Genomic DNA, 20,520 nt, shown 5'->3' with positions numbered 1-20,520 from the left:
GTCATAAAAAAACGCTAAATTTCACTATCTATAATTCATAATAACTCCTGTACAGCAGTCCCACAACATTCTGACACTCAATGAATCTGGAATACCCTGTCAGAAAAGTCTAGTGGCTGATCTTTTTACAGTGTCTGGTATAACGTTAATGTAGTTTTCAAGTGTTTAGATGAATATGGCCACAATGTAAATACACAGTATAGTTACGAACGTATTGCCACATTATATCGTCAGAATAACATATCGTTGTCTTCAGTGACTTCCTGAAGATAAATACCAAACACAACTGGAATAACTACAGCAGTTGTATTTGTCTGATCTCATTTGAAGCAAGATTTCGCAAGGACATATGACGTGTGCAGGTGCTGAAGTGGGCTCCCATTTCTTTGGGGGAAGATTTGAAATCCTTTTCCTTCACACTCTAAAGGGCCAAGGGGAAGGGGTTAAAGGGGTAAAATAGTAGAATTGAGATTGAGCCAAAGTTAACCTGGCTTAAATAATGTTATTAATTGAGGTTCTTCTCTGTTCATTTAAAATATGTTTTAGTATCTTTTTCTGTTCATTACTCATTTAATTCAAATATTTAAAAAAATTGACACAACTTGAATTGAACAGTACCAAACAAGCATGTTTAATTCACAATGACACGTTTGACAATAACATATCAAAAAACATTTCAGCTGGCAGGGTACTTTTAAAATCCTCAGTGATACAAACACGTCATCTGCACGTTTATAAAGTGAACTCGTTCCTCTACAGATTTCTAATAAAGTTGACTAGTTATAAAGGCTATACATTTGTGTTTTTAATAAATTGCATAATTTCACCAAATGCTAAATACTTGAAGAAATAAATAGTGTTCTGAAGAGTTTATATTCTGTTTCTTTCCCCAATATAGGCCACGGAGAGGATTTCGCAACACCTCAAATGATGTGTTCAAAGCCAAACCCACGTGCCTACTCCCTGCATAGTCCAGAACACAACTCCCTTTTCTTTTGGTTTACAAATGTTGCTTGGTTTTCTCAAAGATTTCCTTATAACCACAATTATATTTGGTCACACACACAGTTGCCAAATGAGCGTTTTCCACAAATATATGAAGGTCCCTTCAGGTTTACGTCAGCACGGACTAAACATCAGCCAGTTCCACAGTTTATTTTACAGCATTTAAACCTCTTGTTTTGATTGACAGAACGACAGAACAAAGAAGGCATCAGCTTGTATCAAAACCAATAAGAGAAGGTTGTCTAGTTCCTACACTGAACATATTCAGTGCTATAATACAGCAGTTTCAATTATAGGCTTGGTGAAATACTGTCGACGCATCTTCTGATGTGTCTTTAAACGATTACACAGCGATCTTTAAAAAAAAAACATCAGATTTAAAAATACTCTAAAGCATAGATCATTTGTTTCGAAAGAAGCAAATCATTTCTTTTACCTCTCCAAATATATATATAGATATATATATAACCAAATCTAAATATTACAAAAAGCTCTTTAGGAAACAAAATAATAATTACCAATAACTTAAATACATAAATTATTACATCTCTCACAAAAATTGAAAAGCTAAATATGTAAGGTGTGAAGAAGAAAACGGGCAAGTGATGGGTAGAAATACAAATGGTCCCGACGTTTTTACTTGGTCCAGCAGCCGAACGTTAAAATTGCATTACATCCATGAGTGTTGACGTCCTGTATGAAGAGAAGCTTTGGCACGGACACACCAATCAGACGACGTGGTAAACACACATGCAGAGCAGGCTCTTTATATTGTCGGAAAGTTGGTGTGATGTCTGAGATACACGGCTGTGTGGTGTGTGTGAATGTGTTTGGGCTCAGTTCTTCTCACAGCACGTTAGAAATCAGTCAGCTGATCCAATACACTAGATCACCAATACAGAGATCACTCACAGCGATGACTCCACCTCCCTAGTGATGATCACGACAGATTCTGGTCGGCTCGTGTCCTCCACGGACTCGCTGATGATTTCCAGAGACGTCACAGAAGCGCTAGGTAATGTTGGGGTTTTGGATTCGCATGACTTCTTTGACTCTAAAGAACCTTCAAGAGGTTTTGCGGTATCAACAGCCCCACAACAGAGCTTTGGTGCACACTGCGTTCGGCAGGAGAGCTCACAGAGCGAAGCGCGGGACTCTGAATTCACCGTTACGAATTCCGGTTGAATAGTTGTCGCGTGGATGCCCTCATCATGGAAAAAGTCCTTGATGCGCTTGGCTACATCCATGTAGGATGTGGGGTCGTGGCATTTAATGTGCGCTGTTGCGATAATGCGACTGCCCGCCAGCTGCCAGATGTGCAGCTCGTGCACGGCCAGAACGCCCTCCAGATCCCGCAGGCGAGCGTTCAGCTGGTGCATGTCGATTTGCTTGGGTACGGTTTGGAGCAGGATAAGAGCGGACTCCTTTAGCAGGGGGTAGGTGGTGTAGAGAAGGATGCAGACCATGATGATGCAGAGTGTGGGGTCCAGATAAAGCACCCAGCACGGTCCTGCTTTGATCAAAGTGCCGTTAGTTAATGGACTGCTGATGTTAAGTGCATGGTCTGCGCAATGTTGACCCGAACAAGGGTTCTCGCAGATGGTGCCAGGTTCACAGGGCTTCCACACGAACACAAAAATGATGGCGTTGATCACCACGATAACAGAGCCGAGGGCATCACCCAGGACATGCAGGAAAACACCCCGCATGTTGAGCTGGGAGGCAGCATCGTGTCCGTTCTCCAGCTCGTCATATGGAGCACTGCCATTAATCTGCAGATCCAGGCTGTCACTGTGACACATATCTAGGAGAGGGGAAAGAAGCAAGTATGAGATTTCAGGACAAATTTGAGAAAATATGAGATTTCCCCCTATTTTACCTCGGTATATGCTCAGACAGCATCACCAAACTGTTGGCTTATGGGAAGTTTCTAGTATCTATTCTAGTGTCTATTTGGGGTTGGAGTTAAACTCTGCAATACACCGGCCCTCCATCTGATTTTGGACACTCCAGCTCTAAGCCATTACCTAATGAAAAAATAACCTACTGTAACGTCTGCAATTACATGAAATAAATAAATAAATAAATGCAACATATATTAACACAAACGGACCCTTACAGTCTCTGATATGTTACCAACATTTAGTCCACAGCATACATTTGAGTTCAAAAACAACACAAAATTTAGCCCACAGTCAGTGAAAACTTCCCATATGTGTCTTTAGTCTTTAGCAGCACATGTAACCTCTGTTAGAAAGTAATTCCATAATTCCGAGTTCATAATTGTCATTGTGATTCATTATCATAGTTGATGATAGTAGTTATACATGGCAGGTTGTTTTATGTTTTAGGTTGCAGAAGCATCATTTGCCGCTGTTTTTTTTTTTTTACGGCTTCGCCTTTGTTTTTGCACTTCACTCTCATGTTTGTCTCGTTCTGAAAGAATCGGATGTTGGAAGCACTTCAATGATCACTTGCAGGTTATTAATATGAGCTCAAAAGTTTGTTATTTCAAATATGGATGTGCGGCGGGCTCTCTGGAGAAAGTGAAACGACTTTAATATGGGCTCGTAAAACAACAACAAGACACAGCAGATTTAGTTTTTCTTGGCTTTACATTAAGACAACGACAAGGTTTGTTTGAGCTCAGGTCAACCATATTATATGTATATATAATTACTGTGTAATGTTAATGAGTAGGCTATTATTATTATTAATTCTTAAACATATCTTCACCTTGGAATTATAAGGTTCTATCTGCGTTCTGAATGATTTTGAGATATTGAGCTTCAAAGTTTTTGCATTCCATCTAGCAAACAAACAGTGTGTGTGTAACATTTGTTTTTTTTAAGTCCTAAAATGTAAACAACTTTTAAAACAACATCCCATAACGTAAATAAGTTGTCATTTAATTAGAATATGTCAATAACTCAATTTTGACAGAAATGTCAAATAGAACTTTATAATTCTAAGGTGATGATATGGTAAAAGAATAATAATATTAGGCCTATGTGTAGTAAAATAGTTATACTGTGTAGTTCACAGTAAAATGATGACATCTGTATACAACTATTTATAATTCTAAAATTGAATTATTATGTTTAAGACATGTGCTTGTCATTTGTCATTGACACCATTATTAGTCCATTTGTTTTTACTGGTAAAATCAGGCATTTGTCATTATCAGATTTCTTCTTGCATTATTTTCATTGTATAAGCTAGAGTAGTTATACTGACACAGTAAACATTTATTTTCATGCACAACACTGTGTTAGCTATGAAAGAAAAAAAAAACATATCAAATGCTTGTCGTAATCATAACTGTAAAATGCGTTATTATCATTTAAATGATGTGCGGCCAGTTTTATTTTCACTTCTGGGTGTGGCTCATGCCTGCCGTCACTGTGATAAAAAGACACAAATGCAAATCATTATTTCAGCGTGGCTCTCAAACGATCGATCTGTGCAACAAACTGAACGTCATTTACAACTTTACTACCTGTTATTCACAGTCTATGAACGTTCTGTTCACTAAAGTAGCCATCATTGTCGTGCACACACTTTTTCGGCTGTAACCAAACATTTTGCTATCAGCTCACGTGCGATTTCGTGGCCGCGGATACATTATTACATAAAGACAGAAATGACATTTCTGGGTGAATTATATCTTATAAATACAGTATGGGACAATTTTAACGCCATTTGAAGGTTTTCATGTTCCTGTGAAGACTTTTGCGACTACTTTAAGCTTCTCTCCTGACCTTAAAAATTTAATTGGTTAAATCGTAGAAAAGCTGAAGTAAGATCATGTGTAGAGTTGAATCAAGATTGTGATCTTTTTTCGATTAATCATGCAGCCCTAGTCTCGGCTGCGTTTTTAAAAATGGTGCTTCCTTTGGTTTCATTCCCTTGCTCTTGTGAGTGACGAATCTCTGTAAACCAATAGCATTCAGTTGTGCATCTAACTCCGCCTTATGGTACCCTTTGCAAAGGGTGACCAAAAAAATTTCCCTTCGACAGTGGAAACGACCATACAAGCCTACCGAACCGAACGGTACTGTACTGTACTGTGCCACTCAGTGGAAACGGGCCATTACATTTAGCAAACGCTATAGTACAAAGCGACTTAAAATTGAGGAGGTATTCAGCAATTCAACAAGAACAGGCAATACATGCGAGAAGTACTAGTTATACAAAGTAACTTGTTTGTGCTCAGAGAATTGACTATGTAGACAGAAGTTTATGTAATAGAAGTTGACTATTATTGATTAAAGCCGCCGTCACACCACACTTTTCGCCCCATAGATTTTGATTCATACGAAAGCAAACGTGACATACCGGAAACACAATCTCACGCCACAAGTTTCGCAGTTTGCTGCGTTTGAAAGTTCAAACTTGGTGAACAGCGAAATCTCATCATGACTGCATAAGACCAATTGAAGATCAAAACATGACCTCTCTGTACAGAAATGTAATATATAAAATAATCACTTGCTTTTTCTACTTTAATCTAACCCCTTTTTAAAGCACCGTACAATAGAATTTTGCATGCTCAAACTCAAGTGTGACCATGGCATAAGGCATTTTAAAATGACCAAAACAACATTTCAGATGTTTTACAATGTGGTCGGTCTAAAGGTGCTTGTTTTTGTTATCACATGATCATGTTAAAACAAAATTCCTGAGACAGGGCAAGCATTGTGAACTTCTGTTTACAGTAACAAGTTGGCATGGCAATTGTTTAATTTATTTGACATTAACATGGTGGAAAAGAAGCTTTTTAGGGGGCCGATCACCCCGAACACGGTTTTTGAAGCACTAACCGCTGCAAGTGTTGTGTGTTTTAACTGTCTGCTGCACCTCGTGTTTTTGCCATTGTGCGCCATGCGCTCACAGTTCAAAAAATGTAAACCTTGAGTGGAAAAAGTGCATTACGTCAGTCAGGTCTTTTTTCATTCTCCAATTAAATGAAAGCAAGAGCGGGGTTTCTGTTGAGGTGACAGCAGTGTTTGTGTTGTCAAGATGACTACTGAGACTTTTGAAGATGAAGGAGAGACTAGTGATCGTTGTTTTGAGTGATCCGCTTCTGTATGAATCACAAATCTTAAATATCACAATATTTTTAAATTAAAAAATTATTTTAATAGCAACAGCAACACTCGCACACAATACCCAGCTGATTCAGTCATTGCCTAGCTACTTAGGAAAAAAAATGAAGTTTGTTTTTTTCTTGTCAACAAAAAAGGCAGTGCATCTCACGTTTTTAAGACATAAAAGCACATTCAGTGTGATCGGCCCCTGAAAAAACACTGTGCTGAACCTTGCTTTTTAGTTATGTTAAATAGTTTAATATGCAATTCTGTGTGAATGACCCAAATTTACAGTAAGAAAAACTATTTGTGTATGCACTAGTTGCCAGTCTGTACATATATGCTATGCTAACAATGCACAATAATTAGTTATATATATATATATATAACTGCAGTTGAATAATCTACGGCTTTAAAAAAACGTCTAACCGTTTAATCTGTCACAGTCAATCAAACAGTCTGTGGGAATTTTTTCACTCTGAAATGGCATTTCTTCTGTGAAGATCTCAGTTTGGCGGCTTGGACAGAATATTCTTAACCATTCCTCTCCTACTGATGATTACAGCGAGAGAGAAATAAGTGCTAAAATAAAACCCTGTCATCTATTAAATAACAAGAATGTCTGGTTCACATAGACTTTAAAGTCAGATGGAGTTTGATTGACTCATTTTTGCCTTAATAATTTATCAGCCTGGAGAGACAAAAAAACATTCTAAAACGGATCCCAATGATATTATTCTTCTGTGTTGATATGGTTACATGTTTGCACAAACTTCTCATTCTTCAAGAACTAATATAATTATTTTATTTACATTAATTTGACAATCAAGGCAACATGCTATCAAAAACCTTGTTCACTTCGGAGACCTAGTTTTGACCATTAATACAGCATATATATCTTCAGTGAGCTGATCATTCACTAAGGCCTGTGGGTGATGTAACCCATCTGTTCATCTCATGTGATTTATATTACCCATCTGTTCATCTCTCATCTGGCGGACAACTCTTGGGCTGAAATTTCTCTAGGTAAGCAGAGTGACTGCTTCAACTTGAAATAATCTGCTTTTCTTGAAGAAACCTATCTGGGAACAGTTCTGCTTATCTGATAAAATTAGATAAAACCCACAGAAAGAAAGTGTCTCCACATGATCTTCACAGAGAGTTGACTATTGTTGTGAATCTATGGAAACAAGATACTTTTAACCTAGTTACGCAAAAGGCCAAGCTTGATTGTTACACAAAAACAGATTAATCAAATAAACAGTGATAATGCAAATGCCGCAGAAGAAAACAAACATCTAAGGGCCTTGACGCATTAAACCAATGGTCGGCCTGACTTTTGACTGCTTGAGTATGTTGACTTGACATTGTAAAGCATTTAGAGTTAGTGAACCAGTGTACATGAGGGGAAACAAGCGATGATATTGTGAAATTCTATTTATTTTTTTGATTGATCTACAAAAGCAAGACCAAACGCCAACACTAGCTTTTTTCATCATCCAGTTTTTGTGCAAAATTTGGCATATTGTAAAAAAAAAAAAATGGTGGACAATGTTGGAAAATTGTTTAAAATAAATAAAATAAATCAGTTTTTTAAATGACTTAAAACTATTATGTTTAGAAATATGTTGGAAGAAATCTCTACGTTAAACAGTAATTGAGGAAACAAAATAAACAGGGGAGCTAATAATTCTTTCTTCTACTCTGTGTAGATACATACATACATACATACATACATACATATATATATATATATACATATATATATATATATATATACATATATACATATATATATATATATATACATATATACATATATATATATATATATATATATATATATATATATATATATATATATATATATATATATATATATATATATATATATATATACACATATATATAACAGGGCTTGACATTAACTGTGGCTAGTAGATTTCCAACATTACTAGACACTCGCCATTTTCACTAGCCACACTTTTCCTGTTGAGAAATATATATTTTGCTTAAATTTGACTTTGAATTGGTAAATTACGTGATTTAAATCAGTGCGTTATGTCCACATGCCTTCTCATTTATTTCACTTCTTGTGTGTATTGGGTATTAGCTTGCTCAGTGTGCCATGAGCGAAGGGGTTGTGTCACACTGCAATTAGTTTTTATTTCACGACATTCAGGGCTCAAAATTAAGGATTTACCAAATTTATCTCTGACCACACCAAATAAGTATTTCTTATTAAATGTGTAAAAACAGGGAAAATATAGTTTTATAGGTGCACTTTTTAATTCAAAATAACTTTCCTTTAAAAAAACATTATATTTAGAAAATAATTATTGTCATGTATCTAAAATATGCACAGTAGTCTGTCCTGGCTAAAAGTCCCAGATCACCAGTTAACTATACATAAATAGGGAGTAATCTCCCATTAAAGTAATGTTATTCTAAAAAATTATAATTAAACCATATTAACAAAAATAACTGTAAGCAAAAGAAAGCAGGTAGGGATGCTCATTTTGGTTAATTTTGCTAACCGACAACCGCCGCTCATTAATCGGTTATTAATGGTTAACTGGTCAGATACTATTAATTTTATATTAAACAAATTGACATGTCTATTTTGTGTCTGACACATTAAATATTGCATAAAATACTGATTTATTTTTATATGTTAGCATATTTATAACAGAACAGAACAACAGAGCATCTTCACGCACCTGCAGTGTTTAGCACAGAAGAACAGAATAAACTAAATAAAATGAATAAAATAAATAGGACTGCCCTAAATTATTTTCCACTAAAATAATTAATTTATATTACAAATCAAAAACACTGACTGATTATTTTTAACAACCGGCATAGGCTGTTTTTTTCCAATCATATTATTGTCTTCCGTCAAATAAAATAGTAGATTTCCTCAAATCGCTCGCTCCACGGAAAATATGCATTTATTCAATGCCCCGCTTGTATTATTATAATCACAAAACCTTTTTACATTTTTAATAAAAAATGAATATTTTAAAGATTATGTCTTGCTATGGTTTCCTTTCTCTCCATCGCGGTTTAAGTGCTTGCTGCGTAATGAAAAGACAACAATGCGCGCATATGTTGACTTTTTGTAAACAGTTTTCTTGTTTAAATATGATATTGCATTAATGTGCATACATGCTTTATATGCTGTAAAATAAAAGGTAAAGCCTATTTGTTGCGTTTATGATGCAGATCCAGGTCAACATCAGCGCTTTTTTTGGCATCAACACGTCTGTTTCAAGCAATTCTTCTTCCATTTTGCTTCTTTGGCAAATGTGTCTGTAGGCACGGGTTACATTATCGTCCCGCAAGTTAAGTATGTCTTGCAGTTGAACAAGTGGCCGACCACAGCTAACCTGTTTTTTTCATTCCAAAAATGCGAGGCACACCTCACTCCCTTTATGTTGACAAGGAAAAAAGAAGAGAAGAAGCGCGCTCCTCTTATGAAACGACTGAATCAGCTGGGTATCGATTGTGCAAAAGTGTTGCTGTTGATAAAATTGTAATATTTAATAATATTATTATATTCAAGATTTGTACATTCATACAGCTCTGGATAACTTAAAACAGCGATTAGACCTTCAGAGCGGCATTAATGGGTCCTGGGCTATAAACTCCAGCAAGATAGAGTGATTATATGCAGTCATACTTTATCTATAAATAAAGTATAACTATAGAAACTGTGTTTATCTTAACTGAAAGCTTCTGCTTGTTTGCTGGCCTCACGCATCGCGCACCTGTCAGTCAGTCAGTCAGTACGTAACCCCAAAGGATTAAACAGACAGCGCACAGCACTATACGGTTACAGAAAAGTTTGTGCTGTTATAATCCACTTACCTTTTAATACGTTTTGGTGCGATTATAATCCGCTATTAAAAATAACAACAACAATAACTGAATGTTTTGAATGGGTAATGTAGCCGTGGATGGATGCATTTTGGTTCCCGCCATGGAAGAATGAATGTAGCGGAAACCAAGCTCTTTAAAAGTTCTCTGTAGTTGTCTTGACAACACAAACTGCTGCTCTGGGATGAGCCGCGTGCAAAAGATGCCCCTCTTAACGCAAAGGCGCATTCAATCGGCCCCTTATGCAGCCAAACTAAAAATATATAAAATAATAATTTTAATCGTTTAACTGATAGCATTAATCGGTTACAAAGGCACCCTTTCAGTTAACGGTTAATTGATTATTTTGAGCATCCCTAAAAGCAGGTGAAACATACCCTGCACACGCTTAATGTTAGGCCTGTTAATAATCTCTTCTAAGAACAATTAAAAATTAAAGCAGTGACCGCTGCTGCTTACAAAAGAATATGTGTATTTTTTAAAATCTTAAACTCTTGAAAGCAGCAGGACTGTGGGTGCACGACCATCACTTTTTGTCCAGTCTATTTCAAAGGGAACCAATTGCTCCTGTTACGCTTACTCTTGGCACGGTTGCTTGACGCAAGTTAACAAGAGCACTCGCGCTTTTAAACAGTCATGCGCATCACATCAGCTGTTAGCGACTGATCATGCTCTCATTCTGTATTCACCATTCTTTTGCTCGCACGAACAGTTATTTTTGTCAGTCGTGATGCTTCTCCATTCTAATATCACATTTGCACGAATGTTGGACCATGCTTATTGTCGAACCCTGATTTTGAGAAAACTACAATTTAAAAATTATTTCCAACCAGCCAAAGTGGCTAGTGGAGGTGTCCGTGTGACCCGCCAGAGCTGAAATTTACTCGCATTTGGCGGGTGTTAATGTAAAGCCCTGTATTTGAATCAAGGGTGCATTACTTGATTTTAAAATAATTTAGGGACCACACTATACCTGCTATATACGATTATTAATAGAACATCAATGCTAAACGATTAAAATTAAACCACATATTGCCTAAAACCAATATTGAAAATATTAAAACTATATTGAAAATAAATAACTTGCACTTTTGATAACAAAATTAATTATTTTCTATGTTTTTCATATTAAAAGTACAAAATAAGCATTATCTCTTCTGAATAAAATAACTCTTGTCAATCCTGTAAATAGTAGTTTAAACAGTGTATATTTTGCATCTTCTGTAAACAAATATTTTAATGTAAAAAATAATTTAAATGTAATGGAAAATATGCCATCTCGAGGTAACTCTGGCGCAGCTTACAATCATTGTCAATTTAGTGCAAAGTAAGGCTCAAGAATGATCCATTGTCCTACTTGACCAGAGATTAACCAGATGTGGCTGCAAAGTGGCTGCAGAATTATAAATCAGCCTCCGAATTCAGGCTGATTAATACAGTACATCTGCATTGAGTGCATCAGCGTGACCAACAACGCTTGCCTTGCACCTTGCCTTGATATACTTCTGCTTTCTGTTTGTGTTGCTCTGCAATAACACTTTCGAAACGTTAGTTGACAGCGGGTTTATATGTTCCTCTGTGTCGATTTTCTTCACGGGAGTTTTGTTTTTTCTGAATGCTACCTTAATGCATGCCATTCCCAATATGTGCACAAGACAAGAAATAATTAACTTGGGCATGCAAAAGATTTGACATGTTAATGCGTGCATATTAGCCTTGGTATACAAGCTCGGAACTTTAAACTAGTGCACAGTTGGAGTAATTTGGTTTAGTTGCAGCAGTTTAGTTCCATGGAGAACTTGTGTTGAGGAGCCTTTATGATTGCACGAGTGAAAAGAACCGACTGGTCAGCTGCATAATTTGAATGGAATAACCACATTTCTACTCCAAAAAGAAAACTAAATTTAAAAATAAAAAAACAAATAAGTTCATAGTAAAGTTGATCAAAAGTGTCTTTCAGACAGAGGTTCAGCAGCCTTTGACTACATTTGCCCTCTTTAAAAGGTAAATACAAAGCTAATATTAGATTTACATTAAACAAATACTATTTTTTAATAATTAAAAAAAATGTTTTGTCATTTATTTTCATTATTATTTATTTTTAAAGACCAAAAAAAAAATTCTACTTATTTTTAATGAACTACTGTTTGTTTAATTATTATTTTTGTGCTGTATTAATTAGTTACTGAGCAGCAATAAGTAACACTTTAAAATATAAAGAGTTTTCGTGTGATTTATTAAACTACTGGTGCTTTGAAAATAATGAATGGATAATAATCATGATAACCATGATTATTCCTCATGCTATAATCGTACAACCAAAATCTATAATTGTTGCATCCCTAGTATAAAGCTGTGAACTGGATGATCACTAACTGTGCTCGGCTTGTGTTTAATCAGGTTAATTATCAGATCGTGCTCCTCCCAAACTAGGTAAATAAACCATCATTTAAATGAAAACAAGTTAAAGGAAGTGCAATGTTCTCCGTATCAGGCATATATGAAGAAAGAAACCGATCAGTGGAAAATGAAAAACTGTTTAAATGAAATCTAGTGCTACTTGTGGTTTCTATTTGCTATATCTACAGTCTCATTTCTAGTTTCCCTTCTCGAATGACAAATACAGATTAGGGCCACTTTCTAGTAACTTAATTATTTCCTCTGTGATGGGCACATAAGGTCTCTGTGTTGTGCTTAAGCACAAACACAAGCGGCCCGCAGAAGCAACACAGTCTGCTTTTGTCACTACTAGTTTTTGATGTTGTTTTGGTGTGTCCTCATGATCTTATGAAACTGTGCTGTTTACTGAACACAGCCTACATGGCTTAGATTGAAGGCTGTTTTTCACATTCCTCGAACAAAGACCAGCACCGTCACCAGAGTCTTAACCAGTATGTTTTTGTCCAACAGCATTGTAACTACAATTTTCCAGAAGTATTGTCACGATAAAAGAATTTCTAACTTTGATATGATACAGAGATAAATATTGATAATCAATACCATTTTCAATACTGCGAGGAAATAATGAAATACAGACATTTTAGACAACAATATCTCCAAGATGATAAAATCTTTATATCTATCAATTTTATAGGATTTTCAGAATGCCAATCGTGTGTAGCAAACCTTTGTGCAGCTGATTTAACACATTTTGTGAAATGTTTAGTTGGCTGACAATGTAAATAATAAAATAATAAGCAAAAGAGCAATCTTAAATCAGCATTTACTGTTCAAGTTTTCAACAAATGAAGACATTACCTACAAGTAATTGGATATTACTGTTTAACATCAAAATAAATAAATTAAATAAAACAGGTTTGGAACACGTAAAAGGTGTGACAGAATTCAGTTTTGGATGAACTCTCCTTTTAATGGTTTAAGAGTGATAAACTCTTTTAATACATTTTATTTTTATTATCTATTGTCAAAAACCCTTTAATCGATAGACTTTATCGATGACTGATTAAGCTTGGACATTTAAAGATTCAGTTATGCTTTGCACTGTGAGACATGGCTCTCTTATCCTTTAGACCAAGTTTATTCTTCCGAGGTAATCTAAGAATATGATAAGTGCTGTAGCTTGTAAAGACAGTCCGGCTCATGCTGCTCAAAAGGCTTCTTTAAACAAATTAAACTGAAACCCTGAAACCGTTTGATAGATCCTATCAGTATCGTAACAAATGCTCTTAAATAATGCAGTCTAAAGTTTACAGCAAGGAACAAGTGTTCATTGAGATTATGTTGTCTGTCATATCTTATGTCTTTGAGGGTTTTTTTTTTCATGAGGCATGGCTTTCGAAAATGATGACATGAGACTACTGGGTAGTGTTGTGCTGGTTTATCAACACTTGTTTGGGTCTGTAATTTCTTTGCACGAGCATTCTGCACAGTTTGAAGTGATTGTTGCTGCTTTGTGTCGGATTAAAAAAAACTAGCTCAGGACTACTGAAGTCTAGTGAAATTTCTTGTCAACAATGTTTGTGACTGTGACCTTTTTACCTTATTTTTTCTTACTCCTTCAAGTGCAACTGACACTATATGGCTGTAAACTTGTATGTTGCATGCGACATCCGGAAGGACAGGCTGCAAAATGCTTGAGCATAGTGTGTAAATATTATCGAACAGTCATTATCATTTTGTCAAAAAATTATACATCGTGATAATTATTAATATCAAATTATCTCCCAGCCCTACAAACCATGGTGAAAAATTTGCTTAATATATGTTAGAAAACAAAACAACATTTTGAAATACTTTTATATTCTATCTTTAGCCAGGTGCTTCATTATGCTTTGAACAGTATTTTTCATTTCCGTGCATCCCTATAAAACGATGTTATGTTTCAGGCTTTTTAATTGTGTGCACCTAAGTGCCTGATGATGTTGTTATGCGATTTCAAAAAGCAGCATTATATTAATTTAAGGTACATTTACGACAGATAAAATGTGCGACTAATCATGAGTTAACTCATGATAATCATGTGATTTAATTGAGATGAAATATTTTACTCAGATGTCTATGGGCCACTGTATAGTAAAACTGAACAATATATCATTTTAGCATCGATATTGCAATGTGATCATTCGCAACAGTTACAACAGTCCGTTTTATAATTTATCATTTATTTGCATGTGTTTTGAGGCCCGTGTAATGTTATTAACTCTAATAATGATTAATTTGATTGAAGTACTCAATTATTTATTATTTTTTGAAAATTGTTAGATATGGGAAAACGATAAAACACTGTTTTTTCAATTGTAACTTTTTCTTTATCATTTATCTATGCTTTTGATTTTATTAGACTTTATGCAGATACCCGTTCTTATAGAATCTAAATAGAGCTATTCAAGTCATCCGGTGAAATTGTATTCATATCGCAAAATGTATCGCAGAATAACAAAATATTGCAATGCTAGAGTTTTCCAATATTGTGCAACCCCACTATACAAGTAAACTCAATATAGGTTTATAGATGAATATTAGGGTTGGGCAATAGCCTCTTTCACACATACAGACCTTTCTAAAAAATTACCGGCAATTTTTCGGAAAGGTTGTATGTGTGAACAGGTCCTTTCTGAAAATACCGGTAAATTCGTACTGGCTATTTTCCAGAAAAGAGATTTTGTAACATTACCGGTAATTTGCCGGAATGCTGCGCTGTGTGAATGCAGAAGGAAGATTGCCGGAATAAGCGTGTGCACGTCTAGAACGTGCTGACGTGAGACGTCTGCTTTAGCCAATCACAACAGTCAGACGCATTTACGTCCGCGCGGTTTATGAGAATAAAAGCCTTTGAATATTTTTCCAGACACATTTAGCTGCTAGAAGTTAGTCAGATCATGTTTATATGTTTTTCTTAATGCCAACTGTGTAAATAATCATCGATGAGATGCTTATGATAAGCCGTTGTTTGTTTACCTTCAAACAGCCTGTGAGCGCCTGCACATGCACATATTATGAACATCTCGACATGCGAAAGTGATCCTGCGAAAGTTGTTCACAATATTGATCATCCACAGAGTTTGTAATTTAGTCAAATGTTTACAAATACAAGCGCAGCCGTTTAAAGCTCATTTGTAGTGAATGATGTCAGAATTTAAAGGTATTTTGGAATGGATGTGAGAATGCTCTTTTCCGTAAAATTTCCGTAACATCCTCGCCTGTGTGAACAGCGCTTTTTTGAATATACTGGTAAAGTTGTTCTGGAAATTTTCCAGATATTTACCGGTATCACTGTGTGAAAGAGGCTAATGTCAACCAATTTGGCATCGTACGATGTCTAATGTGATTTATTGCGACGGACAATGGCATCGTCGTCGTAGGTGTCTGTGAATTAATTATTTCTGAACAATTCCTTCATTCATAAGTTAATTTATAGCCTACCATTTCAACTACCTGACCTGCATGCTCTTTGTTTTACCCATAACCAAATCATAAATTAACAAAGATAAGTTACACACAGGGGACGCAGTGGCGCAGAAGGTAGTGCTGTCGCCTCACAGCAAGAAGGTCACTGGTTCGAGCCTCGGCTGGGTCACTTGGATTTCCTGTGTGGAGTTTGCATGTTCTCCCTGCATCCCTGCAAATTGTCCATAGTGTATGAGTGTGAATGAGCGTGTGTGGAAGTTTCCCAGAGATGGGTTGCGGCTGGAAGGGCATCCCCTGCATAAAAACATGACGGATAAGTTGGAGCTTCATTCCGCTGTGACGACCCCAGATTAATAAAGGGACTAAGCCGAAAAGAATTGAATGAATGAAGTTACACACAAATTACCACCTGTCAATCATTATTTCAACATGAATAGGCCCAAACCAAACTTGGTTGGTAAAAAAGATGCACAACCAGCATGAACCAAGCAACAGTATCTGAGGTTTTCACTAAAATTACAAAGTACAAGCGTGAAAGTGAAAGATTGAAGCAGTGTACTAATGCTGTGACACGTTACCTGATAGATTCAAAAGACCAAAGAGTCATTAGATAGAGACAAGATTAATTAAATATCACGTTTAACAACTATAGTGAGAAGCAATCCAGCGGTACATCCTTGATAAACTGTGCAACGTGCACTGCTCTCTGGGGTTTTGTGTTCAAAGCATCTGCTTACTGCTGGAGCTCAGACATGTGCATATGCTGCAGCGCATGCCAGAATGAGTGTGTGTGTCATCATGTGATGTTCTTTTTTAGCGGTATAGTATGGAAGGAGGGTTGTTCAGAATTGATGGATGAAACGCCAGTGTGGACGTGGATCGTTTTCGTTCTTAAAGGCCATTTTAAAATGAAGACGTATTATGTAAACAGGCCTGAGAGTGTATTTTTCATGAGCTGGTTGCTGCTGCGATGGGGGCAGGGCAAAGGATCATGATGACGGCTCAGCATCGTTATGTCTATTGGTCATCGGTGATGGCATCATCTATCAACACAACCCTAGTAAACATACAAGTAAAATACTCAAGAGCAACTTGACTACAACAGAAACCGCAGATATACACATGTATAAAAATGTGTAATCAAATGACGTTCCTTTAATAGTTTGCCATAATTTATAAATCATTAAACCAAGAGGCTGTTGAATATTTGGTTCTGATTGGCTGAGGAACAATATGCAGTTATTTTGAGATAAACACAAAGCTAAAGTAGTTCCAGGCCAATCTTGACTGCATTACAGTTCCATAACAATACGCTGAATGATTTTGTTTATTTTAAATCACTTGAGCCAGGCGGACATTCCACTTCTCGTTGACGCTGCAACTCAGTATGCATTATTTGTGTAGTAATTTAACAGCCCATCATAATTAATCCCTTACATAATACAGCAGCAGCTCAAATGTGAATCTGTGCCGCACATACGTCATCATGTTGCGAGAGGAAGTTGCACTACAGACTGTCCGAGATGCTTGCTGAAGCTGTGGATTAAAGGTATTAATGTTGTAAATAATGTTCTGCATGAGGGCCCACAGCTATTCTTCTTTTTTCTTTGTCGGTCTACTCACAAACTGGTAGAAGATATCTATTGTCATTTTATAAAACCAGAAACAACCGTTTGACAGTCTGTAATGTTCTACTGTGAATGCACTGACGTGAATGTCACCTGCATCTATGGTTTTAAAAGGAGTAAATTAAAAATAATAATAATCTAATCAAATTTTACATTTGTTTAGTGAGCTATCCCTTTTACATTAAGAAATGCTAACCGACAACCGTGAAAGGTTATCCTATTATATTTAGACTCCTTAAAAAATTAAGGGAACGCAGTTCATATATACTATATATAAATCCAACTATTTTGGAAATATAAATTTCAGCGTAACCTTTTTTTTAACATCCAGATTGCTAACAATGATCCCAACTTAAAAAACTCATCCATTTTCTTTCTTTTTGTACTTAGAGTGATACACCAGTTCAGGAAATGTGGCCAATATCAAATACCACAATATAACGTTAACTGTAGTAGTAATGACGGCTATGTTATCACCATATGTTGACAGAAACCATGGTGACCACAGATTTAATTTCATAAAAGGTTATTGCACCTAAATTAGTCTATTATAATCCAGTATTATACATATTGTGTGTTTGTCGTTATTTTCTCACCCTCGTTTGGTTCCACATCTGTCTGTATGACTATGTCGTTTCTGCTCTAACATTCTCTAAATAACGTTAGTTGTTCACCGACTGACCATTGATTTTCAGAAAAAAAAGTTTATTTTTCCATAAACTTTCCCGTTTTAAGCTCCACAAATTGAGCTCATGTTGGTTTGGAGCGGCGTGATGGTGAGTAAATCACACAATGTTCATGTGTAGGTAACAAGTGTGCCGCAAGCCTACGTTTGAGTGAAGGTTTCGGCCGTTAGATCGCCCCCTGGGGGCTGGCTGCAGTACAAGTCATAAAGCCCGCCTCCTCCGTGTTAATGAAGGAGACTTGAGCCCAAATAAAAAAAAATATTACACTTGCAATAAAATGTCCCGAAAGATAGTTCTGGTCGATTAAGGCACTGGTTATTGTGCTGAAATAGGTGCAGATCTTCATTTTTGTAAACAGTTTGTTTTTAGCAGTAATTTAATGCTGGGCGTGTCATCGTGATACACAGCTGTGATTGACAGTTTCTCAAAGCGCGGCGTCTGAGCTTCGGCAGGAGACTGAAGTAGACTGAAATGTTATTATTCGATTTCTGTGTTATTTTACCATGACAAAATGAGTTCAGCAGTAAACTATAGTTTCTGACATACATGATCCTGGTGGAACACTGTTTATTCGCTAAGTTCAGGGCTTTTTTCGGGCTTTATTAGTTTGCTGATACACGCCTAGCCACCCAAATAGCAAAACACAGTTCCGGCTAGATTCTCGCCTGCCGGAGACTTATCTCTTAGAGCTCAGACTGACTAATGTTACCTCTGCTGGACCTACTCCGGATGCCTGGACTCACTGCCCGATTCCAGTCCGAGTCAATCGAGCCAGATGCGGCGGCCGAGCGAGCAGGCGCTGCCGCATGCGAGCCGGAATCAGCCCGCGACGCCGCGAGTAAGTTATGCGCTGCAGCCCGGAGCTGGCGCGATTAAATATATAAAACCCTCATATTTGTTAACGTTATTACATCCATTTGTGTTGATATGACAGCAAACGCATGCTGAGAAGTTCGGGGGGCGTAGTTGATTTTACATAAAGCGTTTGATTGGAAGCTCGACTCTGCTCATTTTCGCGGCTCCTCCTCTGGCTCCATCAGACAATCCTTCTGCGCATGTCTGGCTCCAATTTCAGCAGTCTTTTGCGACAGTTTGTGCCCGTCAAGCAGGCGTTTTGCCCTCAAGGCGTTCAATGGGAAAAAGGGCTGTCGCGTCGTCCATATTTTTTACAGTCATTGGTAGGTAACGTTAAGCCTTCTTTCTATCTGGGCCGCTTTGTTGCCAATGGCTGCAGGTTAACAAACATCCCCGGCGAGAAACAAAAGCCCCAACATGAAAGTTTTGCACACGTTTCGCTGAAACCATTGCGCAAATAGGAGACCACATTCTACTGAATTCTGGACGATCTTTCGGTTATTTGTATCAAACAATACTATAAACACAATATTGATAATGAATTTGAAAGAAAACAAACCCCATTTACCGGCAGCCTTCCGCTCCGCATTAACGCCATTCGGGCTGTTGTGATTCGCGACCAGGTTGTTGGTTTCCTCTCCGGCGGATCGACTGTCCTCCAGCGTCTCGCTCCGGCGGACCTTCCCGTTCTTGTGTTTTTTGGCTCCGCCGTGGCTGTGTCCGTGTCCGCCGTGCGAATGCCCGTGTCCCCCGCCGCCGGCGTGCCCGTGAAAGAGGCAGAGCCCGAGCAGGTTGACCAGCAACCCCAGAGCCCCCACCCCGATCACAACCCAGGGCTGCTCGATCTCGTGCGGCTCAGTGAAGCGTTCGATGGCCTCGAGAATGATGGTGAAGCAGAGCGCGGTCAGGAACACGGCGTTGACCAGCGCGCCCATCACCTCGGCCCGGATCCAGCCGAAGGTGTTCTTGTTGGTGGACTGGGTCTGCTCGGCAAAGCGCACCGCGACCAGAGCCACGACCAGCGCGATCACGTCCGACAGCATGTGGAATGAGTCCGAGAGCATCGCCAGAGAGGAGGTGATCCGGCTGACCACTACCTCCACGATGAAGAAGCCGAAGGTGAGCGACAGCATGCAGAGCAGGCGAACCCGGTTCGGCGCGCAGGCCATGATCACACCGCGGGCGGAGCACAGACAGAAACAAAGCTTTAAATCGAAGCGACCCCCTTCGGGTTAATATCCCATCACTGAGCTCGTTCCCCGATGGACAGGCTGTAAGCGCTGCGCTTATCCGCGTGTAATGAGCGCCGAGGAGCGGGTTCGGTCCGGTTATACAGCCCGTATTCTGCCGCTCGTCTGCAGACGGCTGAAACTTTGCACCCGGACCGGCGAACTTTCCACACGGAACACGCTCAGCGGCTAGCCACGCCCACACTCATGTGATTGGTTGAGCGCTCGGGATCGAGGAAAATCAGAGCTTTCTAGAAAAGCGCAAAACTCCGCGTACAAA

The 20,520-nt window shown here is 37.8% G+C and overlaps 1 protein-coding gene across 3 annotated transcripts; it reads right to left on the bottom strand.

The window, feature by feature from the left end:
* Positions 1-607: 607 nt before the first annotated feature.
* slc30a1a (solute carrier family 30 member 1a) lies at positions 608-20,420 on the bottom strand. Of its 3 annotated transcripts, none has more exons than XM_005160431.5 (2): positions 19,571-20,420; positions 608-2,809 (listed from the first exon to the last, which is right to left on the bottom strand). In XM_005160431.5, exons 1-2 carry the CDS (start codon positions 20,178-20,180, stop codon positions 1,914-1,916), a joined length of 1,506 nt encoding a protein of 501 aa, XP_005160488.1. In that variant the 5' UTR covers positions 20,181-20,420; the 3' UTR covers positions 608-1,913.
* Positions 20,421-20,520: the final 100 nt, after the last annotated feature.

The sequence above is a fragment of the Danio rerio genome, chromosome 20 (assembly GCF_049306965.1).
Source record: "Danio rerio strain Tuebingen ecotype United States chromosome 20, GRCz12tu, whole genome shotgun sequence".
In the NCBI taxonomy this organism is placed as follows: domain Eukaryota; kingdom Metazoa; phylum Chordata; class Actinopteri; order Cypriniformes; family Danionidae; genus Danio; species Danio rerio.
The sequence above is the reverse complement of the archived record's forward strand: the minus strand, read 5'-3'. Positions and strand labels throughout refer to the sequence as shown.

Bases quoted from the DNA above. Each gene is read 5' to 3' on its own strand.
- slc30a1a (XM_005160431.5), bottom strand. From the start codon at position 20,180: ATGGCCTGCGCGCCGAACCGGGTTCGCCTGCTCTGCATGCTGTCGCTC. The intron at 2,810-19,570 runs GTTTGTTTTCTT...CCCCTCTCCTAG, and splicing joins GAAGGCTGCCGGTAAATGGG to ATATGTGTCACAGTGACAGC.